The sequence below is a fragment of the Vipera berus genome, assembly GCF_964194415.1.
Source record: "Vipera berus genome assembly, chromosome: 5".
Lineage (NCBI taxonomy): Eukaryota > Metazoa > Chordata > Lepidosauria > Squamata > Viperidae > Vipera > Vipera berus.
Genome location: NC_138207.1, coordinates 12,064,844 through 12,086,483, shown reverse-complemented (window position 1 = coordinate 12,086,483; position 21,640 = coordinate 12,064,844). Strand labels below are relative to the sequence as shown.

Here is a 21,640-nt window from a genome sequence, read left to right as displayed (position 1 = left end):
CAGTTCTCCCTCTGCCAGTTCCAAGTTCCTATGTTAGAGGAAAATTTGCTGATAAGGGAAAAGATAAAATCACTAGAAAAACAACTGAAGAAGCTTCTTGGATGAGAGGCAAAATGTCTTCAAAGAAAAAAAAAACCAAGAAAGTCCAGTTGCCTTTTGAAAATGCACCTTTGGGACAACCATGACCTGGATGTCTGAAAATTTCCGTAGACACTAAAAGAACATCAAATGTATCATATTGGAGTGGTGCCATCACTATTTCTTTATCCCCAAAATAGAACAAATCATACCACTTTTCACTAAATGAACCTGCCATCACCGCAGTCCTGGAGCCATCCCATGTTGAAGGCTTTTAACAAGATGGGTGACTCCAACTCTTACTGCATGTTTACAGTTTTTTTGTTTCAGCCAGGTTTCTGTTGTTTGTTTGACACATCTTGCTTAAAACTGGATTAGCGTGACGAGGGGACACATTTTACATCTAGCTTGTACTGAAGAACCACCCACAGCCCTTGGGTCACCACCTGGTGGATAGTTGCAACGTGCTTGATATTCAAGCCCAGAGCTGAGCTTTGGCAGATCACTAGCAGGTTTTGGGATGAGATGGTGGAGTCTTGCACTCTGGCACAGTATCAAAGGAGGTGTTTTTCTTTTTAGGTTTTGCTATTGGCATGCCCGTTTGTGAGTTTGACTTGGTGAAGGATCCAGAAGTTCAGGATTTCAGACGAAACATTCTTAACGTTTGTAAAGAAGCGGTAGAACTACGAGATGCTAATGCACCCCATAGCAGAGCCTTGTATGTCTGTCCCCCAAACATAGAATCATCTGACCTACCAAAGCATATATACAATAAACTTGATAAAGGTAAAGACAATTGCCTTAGTTAATTGTTTTGGCATTCAGGGAAATGGGATGATACTTTTATCAATTTATACTGTACACTTTAAAGCAAACTTAACTGTGACCATATTAAAAGATTTTATTTGATTTCGTGTACACAGTTTTTAAACTAATCTATTCAGTACAATTTTTCTGGTGTAACCATTTCTTTTCTACATAAATAGCAATGACAAAGTTTTAGGAAAGTTTTTTTGTTATTTATTGCATAGTAAGCCACCAGTGAATTCAGCTTTTCTTTCCTAAATGGAATTCACATCTTGTAGCAAGATTGTAGATATCCTTCCACTATATTTTGCCTTTGCCTTTCTCGCCCCTCCCACCTCCTCCAGTTTTGGTGTTTAGATATAACATAACATAACATAACAACAATAAGTTGGAAGGGACCTTGGAGGTCATCTAGTCCAACCCCCTGCTCAGGCAGGAAACCCTATACCATTTCAGACAGATGGCTGTCCAGTCTCTTCTTAAAAACTTCCAGTGTTGGAGCATTCACCACTTCTGGAGGCAGGTTGTTCCCCTGGTTAATTGTTCTAACTGTCAGGAAGTTTCTCCTTAGTTCTGGGTTGCTTCTCTCCTTGACTAGTTTCCATCCGTTGCTTCTTGTCCTGCTTTCAGGTGCTTTGGAGAATAGCTTGACTTCCTCTTCTTTGGGGCAGCCCCTGAGATATTGGAACACTGCTATCATGTCACCTCTAGTTTTTCTCTTCATTAAACTAGACATACCCAATTCCAGCAGCCGTTCCTTATATGTTTTAGCCTCCAGTCCCCCAGTCATCTTTGTTGCTCTTCTCTGTACTCTTTCTAGAGTCTCAACATCTTTTTTACATCGTGGTGACCAAAACTGGATGCAGTATTCCAGGTGTGGCCTTACCAAGGCATTGTTGCTAATACAATTTTAAACAAGGAGAAACTTGACTTGATACAATCAGTTCCTCTTTCCACCACCTGTTCCCAGTCCCAAACTGAAACTCTCTGTTCAGCAACAGCAATTTCTCTTTCCCTCTTTCCTCCTCCCTGTGCTGCCTTCAGTTTGTTCCAGAACCAGAAAAGATGCAGCATCTCTGGGTCCTGGGATCCTCTCTCTGGCCTGCTTACTGCTGGTACAGCTGTAAGCTATCCAAGCACGTTCACTGACTTCTGCCTTTCACCCTGCAATATCAGTGTGCCAATTTATAATCCTGTGCTTTACTCACATTTCTAAAACATAATTGTTACCTTTGTAACGACAAAAAAAGATGCATAGTATTTAGTGATTTCTAGGGGACTTACTTTTACTTTACTTACTTTTATTAAATTTGTATACCGCCCTTCTCCCGAAGGACTCAGGGCGGTTAACAGGGCATACATAAATAACAATACAAAAATTAAAAAGGAATTAAACAAGTGCCCAATTAAAAATTACAATAACAATAAAAGACCCATTAAAAACCCTAACGTTCCCCATCAGGCCAGACCAGCTAGTTCAAATAAGTGGGTCTTCAGACCGCGCCGGAAGGAGCGAAGGTCCGATGCCATCCGGAGCTCAACCGGCAGTTGGTTCCATAGCGCCGGAGCGCCCACAGAGAAGGCCCTCCCCCTGGGGGCCACCAGTCGACATTCCCTGACCGGAGGCACCCTGAGGAGGCCCTCTCTGTGGGAACGCACAGGGCGGAGGGGAGTTGACGCCGGCAGCAGGTGGTCCTCGAGATACCCCGGACCCATGCCATGTAAGGACTTGAAGATCATAACCAAAACCTTGACGCGGTGGCTCAGTGGGTTAGGACGCTGAGCTTGTCGATTGGAAGGTTGGCAGTTTGGCGGGTCAAATCCCGAGTGCCACGTAACAGAGTGAGCGCCTGTTACTTGTCCCAGCTTCTGCCAACCTAGCAGTTTGAAAGCACGTAAAAAATGCAAGTAGAAAAATAGGGACCACTACGGTGGGAAGGTAACAGCGTTCCGTGTGCCTTTGGCGTCTAGTCATGCCGGCCACATGACCACAGAGACGTCCTTGGACAAGCGCTGGCTCTTCGGCTTTGAAACGGAGATGAGCACCAGCCCCTAGAGTCGGAAACGACTAGCACGCATGTGCGGGGGAACCTTTACCTTTATTTAGTGATTTGGGTCTGTTTATTTTTTTATTTTGTTTTAATTTCAAGATATGTTGAAATAGGGCTGTTGTGGCAAACCTATGGCACACGTGCCACAGGTGGCACGCAGAACCCTCTCTGTGGGCATGGGCACCGTCGCCTCAGTCTTAGGCCTTCACCTGGGTTTTATAAAACCTTTTCGCTTTAGGCCTCTGCCACTGTGTGCAAAAAAAAAGGTTCAATCAATTTCAACTTTTCATGGGGAAAAAAAAGATCTCACAAAGTTGGAATTGATTTATTGAACTTTTTAGTCCCACCCAGTCTGCCATTACCATTGCAGCCACGCCCACCCAATGTGCCACAACCACACAGTGGGCCACGCCCACCTGGCACTCAACGAAACATAAGTGGGTTTTGGGTTGCAGTTTGGGCACTTGGTCTCTAAAAGGTTCGCCATCACTGAAATAGGGTAACATAAAGGGGCCAGAGCTTTTCCCTTCTGTCTGCTGTTGTGTGGTGTGATGCTTATTGCAACCTGAACCGACTTTCTTCTTTTTCAGGTCAAATAATAGTAGTGATTTGGGTTATAGTCTCCCCCAATAATGACAAACAGAAGTACACCTTAAAAATCAATCATGATTATGTGCCAGAACAAGTAATTGCTGAAGCAATCAGGAAAAAAACACGCAGTATGTTGCTATCATCAGAACAGCTAAAACTCTGCGTGTTAGAGTACCAGGGGAAATATATTTTAAAAGTCTGTGGCTGTGATGAGTATTTGTTAGAAAAGCACCCACTGAGTCAGTATAAGGTAAGTGTGTATCGAGTGTTTTTTCCAGAATTAATGTCATTCATCCAAGCTGGAGTTGGGGAATTACGGGGGAAACAGATCTGTGTAAATAAGAAAAATGCAACTGATAGTGTAAAATATGATGCTCTGAAGCTATTTTTACGTGTATATTATTTAGTGGGTTTACTGAGAAATTTCAGTTTTGAATATTCCACTTACTTCATATAATGTATTGTTATATAGTGGAAATCAGTCTTCTTGACTCCAGGTCAACCATTTGAAATAAAATGGTAACACTTTATTTAACCTTAGCCTGAGTCTTGCATGTTACCTGCATTCGATTCTGATGTTGTGTTGCCTTTTTGGCCTTAAATAGCAAAATCTTAACCGTGCTGACATTGTGAACTTCCTAGCTAATTAAACATGATTCAGAAGAGGTATGTCCAGGACAGTCATTGTGGTTTTGTTTTATTCTACTTACCTATTTCAGTATATTCGGAGCTGTATCATGCTTGGTCGAATGCCCAATTTGATGCTGATGACTAAAGAGAGTCTCTATGCCCAACTGCCATTGGATACGTTTGCGATGCCATCTTATTCTAGACGTATTTCTACAGCTACTCCTTACATGAATGGGGAAGCTTCTGCCAAATCTCTCTGGGCTATTAAGAGTCATCTCAGAATTAAGATTCTCTGTGCTACTTATGTAAATGTAAATATTCGGGACATTGACAAGGTAGGAGAGGAACTCTGGAAGTGCAAGTGTGATAGTTGTGTTCACAATTAGCAACATCAGAATATACCTGATTCTGAACTCTGTGGCATATCTAATAAAAACAATCCAATTAAAAATGGAAGTTGATTAGTAAATGTTCTGATGAGGGTGGCACAGGTACCTCTTACTGAAATTTATGTATTGTAGTTCACCATTTGGATCATTGTAAAATATACTTTGTTACAAACTTGTTTTTCCTTTGCATACTCAAATTTTGAACTATATCAGAAATATAAAATAAAAGTAATTTTGGTAAATTCTTGTGTTAAAACAGAAAATAACTTTTTATTGGCCTGTATTTGCTAATTCTATTTAATTTAAGAGTTGCCCTTAATCGCTTTGAGTTATTTATAAAAATATTACAAGCAGGATACAAATAAACATAAAAAAATATCAGCCAATTGATTGATTTTCTGTGATTGATTTTGCTTTTTTGAACCAGTGTATACTTTTTTCAGATTTATGTCCGAACCGGTATCTATCATGGAGGAGAGCCTTTATGTGATAACGTGAATACTCAAAGAGTACCTTGCTCCAATCCAAGGTAAATGATATAAATGAAATGAAGAAAAGCAAGCTAACCTTTTATAATAACAGAGCACATCATGAAGATGAAATTGTAGGATGTGTTTACTTGTATCCAAGTGTAGAAGGATACATGGCATCCTGTGGTATGCTACTTTTTCACATAATGAAGAGTCCTGTGTCAACTAACATTTGTGCTTAGTTTGATATTTTTTTTATACAAGCAAATCCAGATGATTAGCTTCAAATTTTCTTTGTTACGAGTATGCGTAGGTAATTTATGCCCTTGCTCATAAACAAGAATGAATTTGTCTTATGACGTTGCATCAGTTAGCAATAGAAATTCTGGTCCCAATTGCCATCAGAAGCTAAGGATTAAATTGTACTGCCTGTGACCATTATCCAGACAGTTTCTTTTCATGTAGTTAATTTCTTTGAACAGGTGTTAGAATGCTTCTTCCTGGGATTATGTAATCCCTACATTATGCTTTGTGCAGGTGCAGTATAGCCAACTCTAAAACTGAAATCTTTCTCCTTTGCTCTCTCTAATGGACATAAATAAGGGGGAAAGTGTTCAGTGCGTACCACACTCAGTTTTTATGATGGCATAGGACATGCTGGCTAGCATTAACAGAGCTGCATTCAAAATGGAACGAACGTTCAGAATAGCCTTTCCTGCAAATTTGCAGGAATTAAAATTTGCCTTAGGTTTTTAATAACAGGATTAGCTCTTGCTGAAATCAGCTCCTATGCCTCTTTAGGGCTTTCTAGATGACCAGTGATCGTGCTATACCTGCCCATTAGAATAAATAAGTAAGCTGTTTGAATTTTACCCGGAAAGTTATTGGTAACCGCTAAAAATCTTTGTTGCCCATTTTTTATTTACCATGTCATTGAAAAATATTTGGCAATAAACATATATCTTTCAGATGGAATGAATGGCTGCAGTATGAGATGCCTGTTCTTGATCTTCCACGTGCTGCTCGGCTTTGCCTTTCTATCTGCTCTGTTAAAGGCAGAAAGGGTGCAAAGGAGGTAAAATTCTTCTCATCAACTATTAGAAATGAAGTAGGGCAAACTGATGTTTTAAAAAACATTCTCAACATTTATACTGTCTTGATTGATAAAAGTAGTACTGTAACTTATGTTTCCTCGTTTATTTCCTTTAAATCTGAGTTTGCAATATCTTACTAATAGAGGAGACTAAACATTGATTGTTTGCTCTTTTGAAGGAGCACTGCCCATTGGCGTGGGGAAATATTAACATGTTTGATTACACAGACACTCTTGTTTCTGGCAAAATGGCTCTGAATCTGTGGCCTGTACCTCATGGGTTGGAAGACCTTCTTAATCCCATTGGAGTCACCGGATCCAACCCAAATAAGGTAAATAATAATAATAATATTAAGGACTCAATTGATAGATAAAAATGTCAAATTCAGTCTAAGCATCTGACTAACTATGCAACCAAATATTATATAATAATAATAATAATAATAATAATAATAATAATAATAATAATAATAATAATAATAATAATAATAATAATACCAGGGGAGAGAAGAGTAGAAGACAAAGAATTGGAGAAGATCAAGAAGTACCAAGATCTTAAAATCAAAGCTGAAAGATTATGGTGCAACTGGAGAGAAGTTTAGTTAGTGGTTAAAGCAGCAGGCTAGCCGCTACAAAGCAGGAGAATATGTGTTCAAGTCCCACCTTAGGAAAACCAGGTGGGTGACTTTGGGCCAGTTAATCTCTCTCTCAGACCAACCCACTTTAGAGAATTGTTGTTGTGGGGAAAATAGGAGGAGGAAAGAGCATTTGATATTTTCACCACCTTGAGTTATTTATAAAAATAATAAAGGTGGGATACAAATAAATAACTGGTGGTCCCAATACTGGGCATCATAACAAAAAACCTTGGATGGCATTGAAAAAAATTCCATCTGTCACCTACAAAAGGCTACACAGCTTGGATCTGCAGGTAAACTATGATACATAATAGCATTCTAAATTCTTGGGAAGAATTCAATGCATCGGAAAGGAAATACCTGCTGTGATTTCACACTATTGTGTTTATAATAATATATTTTAAGACAATTTCTAGCTTGCTTTATTGTCCTAAATCGGGTTTTGATCATAATTCCTAATAATTGTCTGTAAAGTGCCCCATCATAGATTCAAGATCCTTGAAAGATTTGGTTGGCCTCATTTCTTCTTCAAGTTAGGCGAACCGTCACTTTTAAAGTTACAGAAGAGAGAAATTGTCAACCACCTGCAGAATAATATTAATTGTATTTAGTTTAAATTAATTTTAAAATTTGCTTAAATTAAATTTCATTTTTGTCCATGCTTCATTTACTTTTTTGCCAGTTCTTGTCACTCAAAAGCCAAATGTGGCTTTGAGCAGAAAAGTTGTGTATCATTCTGTTTTTACAGTAACAAGGTTGTAAAATATTTTGGGTTGTAGTTAGGATTCACACGAGACTTCCATGTAACACACAGGCAAAACAACAACTAATTGGCATGAAAAATATTGAGGAGAAATTCATGCTCCAACTTTCAATAGATAGATTCATTTTCACTGTGCAAGAAACAGTACTTATGATCTAAGGCATTTAAAACATTTTAGTTCTTTTAAGTGTTTATTTTCACTATTTCTGCCTGTAAACAAAAGAACATGTCTTCTCTTTAGGAAACTCCATGTTTGGAACTGGAATTTGATTGGTTTAGCAGTCCTGTCAAATTTCCTGACATGTCAGTAATAGAAGAACATGCCAACTGGATTATTTCTCGAGAACAAGGATTTAACTATAACCATGCAGGGCTGGTGAGGACTTTTTTTTCTTCCCTAGTTTTCTTGGGGCTAAAAACATGAACAATGAGCCACAGCAAACTTTTAGGTCCTTTGTGTATAGAAATGTAGCTATCAACCTGCTCTTTAGGTACCAAAATAAAATAGCAGTTGCTTTACATCTTCAAAATGCAAAATTCAAAATTATATAGTATTAATAGTATGAGTTCGGTGCTGTGACCTGATCTAACAATAAAACTATAACTATCTGTATTCACCTGTTGGAGAAACCAACTAAACTACTGTTTACCCGAGTCCGCACCTGACTGAAAACTCCAAACAGGCTCATTAATATTATTGCCCTCCTTTGCATAAAATTCCATCTTAAGTCATTGAATAGCTTTTATTTTAAATAAATTCGTATTTTTTTAAAAAAAATAAATATGTGAAAGATTATTGATTTATGGGGGAAAAACCCCCAGAGATTTTAGTTCTTCAAATTATATCATAGTGGGGAAAAATGTTAAATCATCCATGTCTATAATGTTGTATTTTTGAACCATTTGAGGAAGTATCAAAACCTGTTTGGAGATCTCCTGAACTTTGTGTGCATTCTTTAGTGGTGAACAAAGAAACACTTTTACCATTACAAACCTTTAAGACACACGACAGAAATATTCCCAAGCACAGTTTTCCATCAGCTAGTTCAGAAGATTAAAAAATAAGTCTTTTTGAGCACTTTTGGCCACAACGATTGAAGACGGTGCTCATTATATGAATGATTCTGTGTATTCCTTTCTTCAACAGAGTAACAGAATAGCTAGAGATAATGAGTTAAGAGACAACGATAAAGAGCAGCTTCGGGCAATCTGTACTAGAGACCCCTTATCTGAAATAACTGAACAAGAAAAAGACTTCCTTTGGAGCCACAGGTATAACAACCAGCTTTTCAGTATGTAAATGATATTACAGAGCATAGCTGTGTCTATGGTCCTTAGATATGATCCAGCTGCCCCAACTTGGGTAGAGTTTACTGAATTTTTTTAATATGGAGTTTTATTTCTGTAAGCTGCCCAGAGCCACTGTGAGTAAATTAGACAGCCATAACAATTTTCTTAATGAATAAATATGTAAAGCTCCCCTAGACTGTACTATAGGTAGGAATAGAAAATGTAGTAGGAAGTAGCTTGTGCTATCTGCATTTGTTCAAGCAACATATTAGTCCTCTAAATATACAAGGTTCACTTCCAGTTCCAGCTGGGAGATTATTCCTAAAGCATTAAACGTGTTAGGTGATCTAAATCTGTTTTACTTTAAACCACCAAGGTCTTTTGAGTTTCTGTTGGTGACACTGATTTTATATATCTTTTCTGGATTATGGGCCCATGTCCTGCCTTAAGATTTACACGGTATTCTTTTCATAGGAATTCTGCTGATATTTAGGAATGTTTTTTTTTTTCAAACAAACTTTTTTTTAAAAAAAACTATCGTTAGTTTAGTATATTATTTCTTGTTTCATATGAATTTCATATAGAAGTAGTACATAGAATTATTTGCGCAATATACTTTTCTTCGTCTCCTTTTTCAGGCACTACTGTGTATCTATGCCAGAAATCCTACCCAAACTTCTTTTGTCTGTTAAATGGAATTCCAGGGATGAAGTAGCCCAGGTAACAACTCTATTGTTGAACAAAAGCCTTAAAAAAACTTCTTTGTTAAGCAGGACTTTTAATGTTTCATTATAGTAGGATGCTATAATATTATATCTGATGCAATATGAGATAATATGATAAGCTTCTCTGGGACTACTGGGCATATTGAATAGGTAGAGCATCCATACTCAGAGATGGAGCACCATTAGCTACCAAGTACTATGAACTAAAAGGCAGTCATTACCTTATATCCTCTGACTGCCCTTCTAAAGATATCTGTTTGTCCACTGTTGGAAGCAGAGTATTAGCCTGAGAAGAATTTGGTCTGATTCAGAAGCTTGTTTTCATGACTACAGTCATGATATTGCTCTCTTTACTATATCTCACACAGATGTACTGCTTGGTGAAAGATTGGCCTCAAATCAAGCCTGAGCAAGCAATGGAGCTTTTGGACTGCAATTATCCAGACCCAATGGTGCGAGCTTTTGCAATTCGGTGTTTGGAAAAATACTTGACAGATGACAAACTCTCTCAGTACTTGATTCAGCTGGTGCAGGTACTGTGTTCTGTTTGAATTAACTGTGCTTCTATCATATGTACAGGCATTCAAAAAAATTACATAGTTAGATGAAATTTCCCAAGGACAGAATGACAGAACTTTTCTCATGAAATTTTAAAAGTGATTTGAAATTACTGAGAGGAGAGCCAGGAAAAACATAATTGAAAAGAATTGTTTTATTTACAGCTATATGAAACATTGTTGCTGCACAAGATACAAGCATCTACAGTTCACAATTAAGCATCATAAAAAAATGAAATAAATTCCTAAATCATTAACCCACGCAATAACCAAACCCAATAGGTATCAGTCAGAAAACATAGTACAGGATGTCAACATTGAATGACTGCTTATTCAGTGAAATTAGATGGTGCTAAATGAGGGGGACTTATGTCTGATATTTGTAGTTGTTGCCATCACATTGTCTCCACTTCCATGTGTTCATCTTTCAGATAATTTACAACAGGCTCAGAGTTACATTGTTGCAGCTGGTCCCAATTACTATCATTAAGCAAGGACTACTTGTACACAAATAGCTATGCTGATGTCATCAGGGGTGTTCCAGCCTTGAAAATACTGATAATGCCAATCACAATTCAATTTCATCATTATCTCTAGGTTCTGAAGTATGAACAGTACTTGGATAACCTCTTGGTAAGATTTTTACTCAAGAAGGCACTGACTAATCAGAGAATAGGACATTTCTTCTTTTGGCATTTAAAGTAAGTTTAGATTGTTTTATTTATTTTTATTTGTCAACTTTCTGAACCACCCATCTCCCTTAAAAATTATTACATTATAATATCCTGTATTATAAGACAAGGAATCTAAGCTTAACTGTCTTGTGAATAAGAAGCTTTTAAATAGTTTTAATTTTGTTAATGTTTTATATGGTTGAAAATATACTTGATAAACAAGACCTTCCAGTAATTATTTTGGCTCTAAAATAAATGTTAAAAAAAATTGATGATATTAAAGCATTATTATAACATAACATTGAAGATGCTTATGAACACCTTTAGCAGTCTGTATCATTACTTAATATATATTTTATATTAGGTCTGAAATGCACAATAAAAATGTGAGCCAGAGGTTTGGTCTGCTCTTGGATTCCTACTGCCGAGCTTGTGGAATGTACCTAAAACATCTAAGCCGACAAGTGGAAGCTATGGAAAAATTGATTAACCTCACCGATATCCTTAAACAGGAGAAAAAGGATGAAACGCAAAAGGTAAAATTATGCATGAGCCAAACAAGGTTTAAAATTGTATGTTTTATATTTTTATTATTAGATTTTCATACCTCCTTTATTATATTATAAGTAACTCAAGGTGGCGAACCTTGGAGTAGTAATTCTCCTTCCTCCTCCTATTTTCCCCACAACTTGTAAGGTGACTTAAAAGAGAGTGACTAGCCCAGGGTCACCCAGCCAGCTTTCTTGCCAAAGTAGAACTAGAACTCACTGATGCCTGGTTTCTAGGTCAGCACCTTAACCACTATACCAATCTGGCTCTTAACTATACATATTTAGAAAACAGCATGTGTAGAATTTGCTGTATTTTCCCCCCTTTGGAATGCTTCAAATACCATGCTGGTATTTATGCTAAAAGTAAAACTTTTGACACATGTGGGACTGTCATTAAACAGGTACAGATGAAATTCCTTGTGGAGCAGATGAGGCGGCCAGACTTCATGGATGCTCTGCAGGGCTTCATATCTCCTCTCAATCCTGCACACCAGCTTGGAACCCTGAGGTATTCTTTTCCTTCCCAGAAATTAGAGCCATTAAATATGTACATGGAATACAAACAATGGATGCTGAGAATGGTATCGACACATGAGTTCTTAAAGTATGAGTTCACTTTGTCTCCTTCATCCTGTAACTCGTGGGATAAAGACTGTTTAGCTAAGATGGCCCAAGAGAAATTTAAATTTATTGGCATGAAGAAACCAGTGGGAAACCTTAGGAAAAAAATGACATGATGCAAAGTAATTGTTACATTTTGTAATAATGAGAAAATAAAAGCTGTGTGATAAATAAAATAAAATATATTATTTACTTCAAATAATGCAATGATATATAGAAGACTTCAAGAGTTAGAAAAAAGTAATCAGTGTGCTCCTTAACACCCAGGAAGAAGTAGGTTCCCCTTTTTGAGTCAGCATAGATGTCTTAGTGACCTAGAAAGAATATCTCATGACTATTGGCCACCGTGTTTCTGCTATCCCACTCAGATTTCATTTTTACTCCGTGATTGGAGTTAGTTGGTTGTAATTAAATCTTACGGTCTACAAATGAAAACTGAAACTATACTGATAGGTTGTTAAACCTATCATTGTTGAGTTCTTTGAACCTATGGTTCTTAATTAGCTTTCTTGGATTTTTCCTGTTACTAACTACTTATACATATGTCCATTGCAGGTGTTTTGTTTTGATTAGAAGTAAAAGTATGCAAAATATTTCAAATGTGAAATGTTTCAAACTTGGAAAAAGAAAGTCAGAAGAATCTGTTGCAACCTCATTTTGCCTACGTATATTGTACCTAAATAACATGCTTTATTTGGAGTATTTACATTCAAGTCCATTTTTCACTTTGAGTCTCTATTTAAGAATGAACATTCCAAGTAAAATTATTTCTGTATTAGTGCACCAATAAAACCAAATGGAAAACTAATTTCAGTTGACACTGATACTTGCAAAATTGATCGAAGCTATAGCCAAATCAAGTCAAACTTGTGCCTTTATGTTCTGTGTTCTATAAAACTATTTCACTATAGCAAACATTGTAATATTGCAGTAAATACAATTATATAAAATTAAATTGATGAAAGCATTAGCAATGTAAGATACTCTATTTAAAACTGTTTTATAAGTTCTGTTCTAATACATTCTGAATTGCTCCAAAATCAAATGGGGTTAATTAGAAGGCAATCTCATGGTTTTATTTGCTTATTTTAATTAAGGAGAACCTACTTCAAAGTAGCATCTCTGTGAATTATTGTCCAACAAATGTTTCCATAGACTTCAATTCAGTATGGCTTTTTCAATGCAGTTTTTGGTTCATGCCATGAGCAGTGACACTGTTGCTTTAGACTGAATATGTTTTGTGGTTAAAACCAATTCAGAGTTATACATTTTCATTTTCCATGTTATAATTAGAGAATGATCATTAGAAGTGAAAAGTTAAATCTATACTTCTAAGGGATTAATAATTTATGTCTACTTGAATACATCCATGCTTAAACAGTTATCTATTTCTTTGTAGGCTTGAGGAATGCAGGATTATGTCTTCTGCCAAAAGACCATTATGGCTTAATTGGGAAAACCCAGATATTATGTCTGAGCTGCTATTTCAGAACAATGAGATCATCTTTAAAAATGGGGATGGTAAAAAAAAAATTTGTTGTAATTTCTGCTTTGTTGTTTTCATTATTCTGCCTGAAACACTCCAGTTCAGAGTTTATATCGCAGAATAAATATTCATTTCACATGAATTTCTGTCCTTTGGACACTCACACAGTTATAGTCCCTATGCATTCCAGGATATACATCAGATTATTTTCTAAAGGTATTTCTTGACCACCTAAATCCAAATTTATTCATACTTCGTTAGCATAATGGCATCAGGTGAAGGTTTCACACAGAGCAGGAGGGCAATCTTTTCTATCAGACAGTTTATACTTATTGCATCCTATGTAAGAGATCTCTTTTCATTTTGAAAATAACATTGTAGCAGTACTCCAATTTTTTTATTTTATTTTTTTTAAAAAAAGAATTTGGTACTTCATATCTGTATGAGATCTTCTGGCAAAAACTCACATCGTTTCCATTCAGATGGACAGGGCAATTGGTTTACAGAGAATTGAGAGAGGATGAGAAATAGGTGAAGAGGGGAACTTTCAGCCTATGGAACAATGCTACCAGCATAGCTGAACTTCCTCCTAAATGTTTGGGGATCTTACAGTGTTCTTGATGAAGCATTGAGTGGAATAGATGCTTTGTTCAACAGAGAAGCCATTGCAGGGGCAGTGCTACTTGTTCCTGTTCTCTTTTACTCTGATCTAATAGTATCACAAAAGAAATACCTTTACCTGGCCAATGAAGTTATTTTCTTGAAGTTGACCATAATATTTGTCCCCCATAGTATCTATCACAAAGTTGGTAAATGTTATTCCTCAACTCAGCATCCCTGGATTAAAAATTGGATTTTAACATCGGCTGGTTTAACAGTCTTTAAAGTAATCTTAATAAAAAAAATACTGTAAGTTTGCTTATATTAAAAAAAACACAAAGTTTTAAAAACTATATTCAGTTTTCTAAAATTCATCCTTTACATAATGCATTTTTTATCCAGACCTACGCCAGGATATGCTCACGCTTCAAATAATTCGAATTATGGAGAACATCTGGCAAAACCAAGGCCTTGATCTTAGGCAAGTATTCATAAATTCTGCCAATAATTCTATTTGTCTTTTTCCTTTCCGCTTCAGATTTGTTTGCAGCCTCTTTCTTTGTGCAGGGTAACTGCATTTTTTTCCCATTCAAGCAGCTCAGGAAAGTACCACTGGTTTCTAATGGTTTTGTATCTCCATTGTACACATTTGCGAAAAGCCCTGTCGGGCATACACAGTGGAATATTTCATATGAAGGAACAGATCTTACCCTATACCACAAATTGTGTTTGAAACTTTTCTATTTCAAATATGACGTGAGTGGCTCATGTTTGAAATACAGAAATATATATGCCTGGGTCCTTGGAACTATTTGCACAATTCTTTAAAATCTCTTAATGACAATATAGCTCAACGATGGGTATGTGACGTTAATTAGGTTATATTAGAAAACCCAAACCTACTTATTGCATAGGATTGTGTACCTATGCATTTTGTTTGATGGACATATTCATATACTAATATTTTGACAACTGTATTGGAAAACAAAAGCAAAAAGTGTCATGTTCCTTTTTTTATAGGATGCTACCTTATGGATGCTTATCCATTGGTGACTGTGTGGGACTTATTGAAGTTGTGAGAAATTCACATACAATCATGCAAATCCAGTGCAAAGGTGGCCTTAAAGGTGCTCTGCAATTCAACAGCCACACATTACACCAGTGGCTCAAAGACAAGAACAAAGGGGAAATGTGAGTTGAATAACTAACCTTTTTTATTTTTGTTTAAATCATCTCTTCTTGATGGAGGCTCCTTATCACCTTATCTTTTCCTCTTGTAAAACCTATTGTGCTCACAACCCAAGGGCACTGAACATGTTAATAAGTACAGAACCCAGTGGATGATTGGCTCTGATCATCCAGCTTCCTTGACTGTGGCTGAGATGTGAATTTAGGGCGATATAGCAGCATGCACAACCTTGTTGTCTTCTGAAAAATCTTTCTGTGTTACAGAAGCTCGGCTACATTTATGTGATAGATAGTATATTAATGGTGGGTGTTGGCAGTTGGAAAATGCCAAAATACTGTAAAAATTGTTTTGGAGGACAGCTCAAAACAGCTAGCACTGGAATCTGTTATAATGATCTACAGCATAGATACAATAAGGTTTGTTATTTCATCACCAAGTTATTGGACCGCAGGGTTCCTTTGAAGTCTGCCAGTGTTGGGAGATTGCTGGACAAGTGTAAACACAAAGTGATTATTTTCTGTCACTCTGTTAAGAGATTTTTGTGATATCTTCTTGGTTGTGTTTTCCTAAGTAAAGCACATTTTCTTTTTCCTTTGATACTCAATATAGTGTACATGCAATTTTGCACTGTCTATATTTTATTAACTTAAAAATCATGCTGTTAATGCTTTAATTGAAAATGAACTTTGAAAATCTTCAAAAATAAAAAAACTTTCTCCTTTGCCAAAAAGGTTTGTAAGATTATTACAAGATAGCTACAACAATTAATAATTATTCTACTTTATTTGACACATCCAAAATAACAAAGTAGTCTTTATCCAAACTAACATTTTTATCTTTCCTAGGTATGATCCAGCTATTGATTTGTTTACTCGCTCATGTGCTGGCTATTGTGTAGCTACTTTTATATTGGGAATTGGTGATCGTCATAATAGCAATATTATGGTAAAAGATGATGGACAGGTAAAAATATTTAAAATATGTTCTCTTTCAGTATCTTTATGGAATGCAATTATTGTCATATTTTCTGTCTTGGAGGTATATTTTTTGCATCTATTGAGGATCCTATAGACATGTATCCTGTGTTCTTTGCATTGTAGAAACCTTTACAGTAACATTCACATGGGACACAAGCAAAAAAACTTAGACCTTAGCACTACAAATGTGACCTGAGAATGTTCTTTAGAATTCACCCAATATTTTTCATTTCACTGGAAACTTCATTGTTTGTGGAAATCTTTCCCCACCGCATAGTTAAGGTTTTCCAAACAAACTTCTAATAAATGCCAGAGTTCTCTAGTACATTTTGAAGAGTACTAATGTATATAGAATTGTTTTGTACCCTGGCATATGGATTGAAACTTCTGAGCAGATATAACAGAATAAAAGAGTTGGAAGGGACCTTGGAGATCTTCTAGTCCAACCCCTTGCTCAGACAGGAAGCCCTATACTATTTCAGACAAATGGTTGTCCAATCTCTTCTTAAAAACTTCCCATGTTGGAGCATTCACCACTTCTGGAGGCAGGTTGTTCCACTGATTAATTGTTCTCACTGTCAGGTAATTTCTCTTTAGTTCTAGGTTGCTTCTCTCCTTAATTAGTTTCCATCCATTGCTTCTTGTCCTGCCTTCAGGTGCTTTGGAAAATAAGTTGACCCCCTCTTCTTTGTGGCAGCCCCTCAAATATTGGAAGACTGCTATCATGTCACCCCTAGTCCTTTTTTTATTAAACTAGACATATCCAATTCCAGCAACCGTTCCTCATACTGTATGTTTTAGACTCCAGTCCCCTAACGATCTTTCTCGCTCTTCTCTGTAAATTAACGTTAGCTCTTTCTTCATATTAATAACAGTCTGAAATATATTCTCCACAGCTATTTCACATTGATTTCGGACACTTTTTGGATCACAAAAAGAAGAAGTTTGGTTACAAACGGGAGCGTGTGCCATTTGTCTTAACGCAAGATTTCTTAATAGTGATTAGTAAAGGAGCACAAGAATGTACCAAAACAAGAGAATTCGAAAGGTGAGTAATGTGTAATAGAAATGCTATTTGTTCTGACCAAATTTACTGTCGCAGGGCGGTACAATAACATGAAATTATGCTTTATAGAGAAAATAGTATTTGGGTTCCCTTGAGTTTTCCTGAATAAAACCTTGTGCATTAGGTAGCAGCAACAATTTGGGCCACAATTTTCAGTTAAAACTTTTTAGAAAATAACTACATATGCCTGTGAGGCACTGTTGTTACTGTAATGGAAAAAAGCAGGTTAGAAGCCAAAGGGCAACAGTCTGCTATATGATCACAGAGAGATTACCACACAAAAAAATGTTACCAAATACTGAAGGTGTTGACTCACATCCTCCTTATCTTTCAGTTAACTGCACTTTGCCTTACATGTGGCTGTCCTTGAAAGGAATTCAAAAGTTTAGCTATCACAAGAATATTTGGCACAATACAGTTGCACTTACTTTGTGGGAGATTCCCATAATTGAAGCTGTTGGTGATTTATGGTTTAGGTCCTTCATATTTTTAGGATCATCTTCTCCAAGCAGAACCTGCTCACTCTAAATAATTTAGCTAGAGAGTTTTTGTAGTACAGGTACCCTCTACTCAAGGGGAATTGGGGCCCAGAAGATGACTTCTTCAGTGGCAGCCCCTTCAATGTAGAACGGCTTGCCCCTAAAAACGGATTAGGCACTACCTTCTTATTCTTTAGAAAAATAGCAAGGTTCTGTTATACGTTGTTTTTGAAATCAACAATTTTTAATTTGGCATAGCAACCGAGATATTTTCATTTCATATATTTTAAATGTCTTTTTAATGTTGTAAGCCATATAAACAACATAGAAATTTGATAAAAGTGGACCACAACCTACTACTAGATAAGATAGAAAAATGTGGGTTAGACAGAATCACCACCAGATGGATTCGTAACTGGCTGACAACCACACTCAACATGTAGTCCTCAATGGAACGGCATCTACATAGAGGGAAGAACGCAGTGGGATACTCCAAGGCTCTGTTTTAGGCCCAATACTCTTCAACATCTTTATCAATGATTTGGATGAGGGGATAGATGGGAAACTCATCAAATTTGCAAATGACACCAAGCTAGAGCCAACACTCCAGAAGACAGGCTTAAGATACAGAAGGATCTTGACAGACCTGAACACTGGGCACTATCTAACAAAATGAAATTCAATAGTGAAAAAAGTAAGGTTCTACATCTAGGCAAGAAAAACCAAATGCACAGGTACAGTATAGGTGGTACCTGGCTCAATAGTAGTATGTGAGAGGGATCTTGCAGTCCTAGTGGACAATCACTTAAATATGAGCCAGCAGTGTGCTGCAGCTGCCAAAAAAAGCCAACACAGTACTAGGCTGCATTAACAGAGGGATAGAATCAAGCTCACATGAAGTGATACCACTTTACAATGCCTTGATAAGGCCGCACTTGGAATACTGCATGCAGTTTTGGTCACCATGGTATATAAAAGATGTTGAGACTGTAGGAAGAGTGCACAGAAGAACAACAAAGATGATTAGGGGACTGGAGACTGAAACATATAAAGAACAGTTGCTAGAATTGGGTGTGTCTACTTTAATGAAAAAGGGCTCAAGCTATTCTCCAAAGCACCAGAGGGCAGGACAAGAAGCAATGGATGGAAACTAATCAAGGAGAGAAGCAATCTAGAACTAAAGAGAAATTTCCTGACACTTAGAACAATTAACCAGTGGAATAACCTGCCTCCAGAAGTTGTGAATGCTCCAGCACTGGAAGTTTTTAAGAAGAGACTGGACAGCCATTTGTCTGAAATGGTATAGGGTTTCCTGCCTGAGCAGGGGGTTGGACTAGATGACCCCCAAGGTCCGTTCCAACTTGTTATTCAAGATTCTATATTCTAAAATGATGATGGTGATGGGCCAATCTAGCATCAGCTTTTTATGAATAATCATTGGAAACTGGATTGTTGTCTGTGATGTCTACCCTCGGGTCTCTTTAGGTCTTAATTTGAATATTTCACTGCATGTACAATTTGGAATCTTGTAATAATATAACTCTTCCTCCATGAAACTTAGAACAATTTGCAAGTGGAAAACTTGCAAAGACACATCTTGGCCTTATTATTATCTCTGCACTGAAAATTGCAAATGAATTTGGCACCACCCGTAAGCCTCATATAAAAAAGGCTGCATTTTGTCTTCCTGTATGTATTTAAATGATAACTATGCTTATTAATGCTGAACATGGAGGTTGTTGATGATGGCTATTATCCAAAGTATACAGAACTGAATAACATAAAGCTCTTTTAAGAGTAATATTTGTTACTCCTACATTTAAAGTAACTTGATTTCTCGAAAGATATTGGCAATCAACATGTCTCCAAATGTATTGGATTACACCTCTTACAGTTTTCAACTCACATGATCTGATTGCATGATGGCTGAGAATTTGGGGAGTTGTAATTCAGAACATCTGAAGGGGCCTAGATTGAGTGAGTCTGTGCTATAGAATTGTTTTTCTTAACACTCAAACAAAAATGTGCAGCCACATAATCTTTTTAAACAGAAGGATGCTAATGTTTTTGTTGGCTGATCTCCAGTGTGTTGTTAATCTGATAGGACTTTATTGGGGTGCTTTTTCTTTCTCTTTTCAAGGTTCCAAGAAATGTGTTACAAGGCCTACTTAGCAATTCGACAACATGCCAACCTCTTCATAAACCTCTTTTCTATGATGCTTGGTTCAGGGATGCCAGAACTACAGTCTTTTGATGACATTGCATATATACGCAAGACTCTCGCATTAGACAAAACTGAACAAGAAGCTCTTGAGTATTTCATGAAACAGATGAATGATGCTCATCATGGTGGTTGGACAACAAAAATGGACTGGATCTTCCACACAATCAAGCAGCATGCCTTGAACTAAAGTAACAATAATAAAAAAACCTGATAGCCTAATTTTTGGCTGTTCCACTGCACTGTTGTCTCAGCAGCATTAAAAAAAAATGTTGCATCACAGTTGCACAAACCAAGAACAGCATTTGAACTTCCAGCAAGGTTAAAAAATGCAAAGTTATTTAAATAAAATATTTGTAGTGTTTTGAACACTATAAATCATGCATTTCAACATGTAACTTTCCTATATGTGTAGTTGTGTTATGCCTTAAGTATAAGAAGGTAAACTTGGAGATTTGTTCATCTTGGTTTATTTAATGGGAATTTATGCCAGCATAATAGCCCAATCTTTCACATGTCCAGTCTTTCATCTGGTGAAAAAGGATTCAGATAAGTTACAGAATAATGAAAAAAGGACACTTTAGCAATTTTGTTCACTGTTTTTAAAAGAGCTTTCTTCTCCCATGAACTGTACTCAGTAAAAAAAAAATAGAGGGGATGGTGCCTTTATAATGTCTGATAAAATTCATGGATTTAAGAATAGTGGTTTTTCTTAGGTTGTGGAGTTTGGATTTTATTTTTTTCTAACCTAAACCTCAAAACATTTTTCATGCATGCTTTCCAGAGCCTAAAAAAGAGGTGAGTTATTAGAATTAAAGATTATTTTTATAAAGGTTATTTATATAACAGAAACTTATTAATATATATTTCTTTATGTTGATTTTCTGCCATTTTAATTTTACAGACCACTCCTTTGTCTAACAGATTTGTATAAACCACTAGATTGATGCAGTGACTTGTAGGGTCAGATTTAAAGAATCCTGTGCTGTTCCAGGCATGGCTTCTCTGTATGTACTGAGTCCTGACTTCAGAACCAGCTGAAATGCAGCCATTCCATAGGCACTGCAGGGCATACTATTACTACATCCAGGGATTTGTTCAGCACTCGCTGAGAGGATTTTGAGAACTTCCTGTGGTAAATTGAACAAAGCTGGATATGTATGCCTACAGTTCGTATGTTCCGAAGGCTGCTTAGGTTCGGCTGCTGCACAGAGTTTGTACTTGCAGTAGGGCTCTAGGATGAGGTTAGAGCCTGCAAGTCCTTATCTGTGCCATCACAAAGGGGAAGGGGGAAATCTTTTGAAACTGGTAACACTTGCTTCTAAATAAATATGACTTGTGATCAGAATGCTCAATTTCCATTGTCTACAACTGACTTTTCTACCTTAAAAAGGTAAAGGTAAAAGTTCCCCCGCACATGCGTGCTAGTCGTTTCTGACTAGGGGCCGGTGCTCATCTCCATTTCAAAGCCGAAGAGCCAGCGCTTGTCCGAGGACGTCTCTGTGGTCATGTGGCCGGCATGACTAGATGCCAAAGGCGCATGGAACGCTGTTACCTTCCCACCGTAGTGGTCCCTATTTTTCTACTTGCATTTTTATGTGCTTTCGAACTGCTAGGTTGGCAGAAGCTGGGATGAGTAACAGGCGCTCACTCTGTTACGCGGCACTCGGGATTTGACCCGCCAAACTGCCGAC

The 21,640-nt window shown here is 37.0% G+C and overlaps 1 protein-coding gene across 3 annotated transcripts in view; it reads left to right on the top strand.

Annotated features, from left to right (window-relative positions):
• Positions 1-20,337, top strand: part of PIK3CA (phosphatidylinositol-4,5-bisphosphate 3-kinase catalytic subunit alpha) — a 41,174-nt gene extending 20,837 nt beyond the window's left edge. For all 3 annotated transcript variants that reach the window (XM_081328367.1, XM_081328368.1, XM_081328369.1), the window contains exons 4-22: positions 658-864; positions 3,527-3,777; positions 4,247-4,492; positions 4,990-5,075; positions 5,986-6,091; positions 6,289-6,441; positions 7,752-7,886; positions 8,658-8,782; positions 9,439-9,520; positions 9,894-10,058; positions 10,680-10,783; positions 11,121-11,292; positions 11,709-11,815; positions 13,328-13,449; positions 14,417-14,495; positions 15,035-15,205; positions 16,049-16,166; positions 17,077-17,228; positions 19,866-20,337. In XM_081328367.1, coding sequence (XP_081184493.1) covers positions 658-864; positions 3,527-3,777; positions 4,247-4,492; positions 4,990-5,075; positions 5,986-6,091; positions 6,289-6,441; positions 7,752-7,886; positions 8,658-8,782; positions 9,439-9,520; positions 9,894-10,058; positions 10,680-10,783; positions 11,121-11,292; positions 11,709-11,815; positions 13,328-13,449; positions 14,417-14,495; positions 15,035-15,205; positions 16,049-16,166; positions 17,077-17,228; positions 19,866-20,136 — 2,852 coding nt within the window. In that variant the 3' untranslated portion in view covers positions 20,137-20,337. The remainder of the gene's footprint in view (positions 1-657; positions 865-3,526; positions 3,778-4,246; positions 4,493-4,989; positions 5,076-5,985; positions 6,092-6,288; positions 6,442-7,751; positions 7,887-8,657; positions 8,783-9,438; positions 9,521-9,893; positions 10,059-10,679; positions 10,784-11,120; positions 11,293-11,708; positions 11,816-13,327; positions 13,450-14,416; positions 14,496-15,034; positions 15,206-16,048; positions 16,167-17,076; positions 17,229-19,865) is intronic.
• The last annotated feature ends 1,303 nt before the right edge of the window (positions 20,338-21,640 follow it).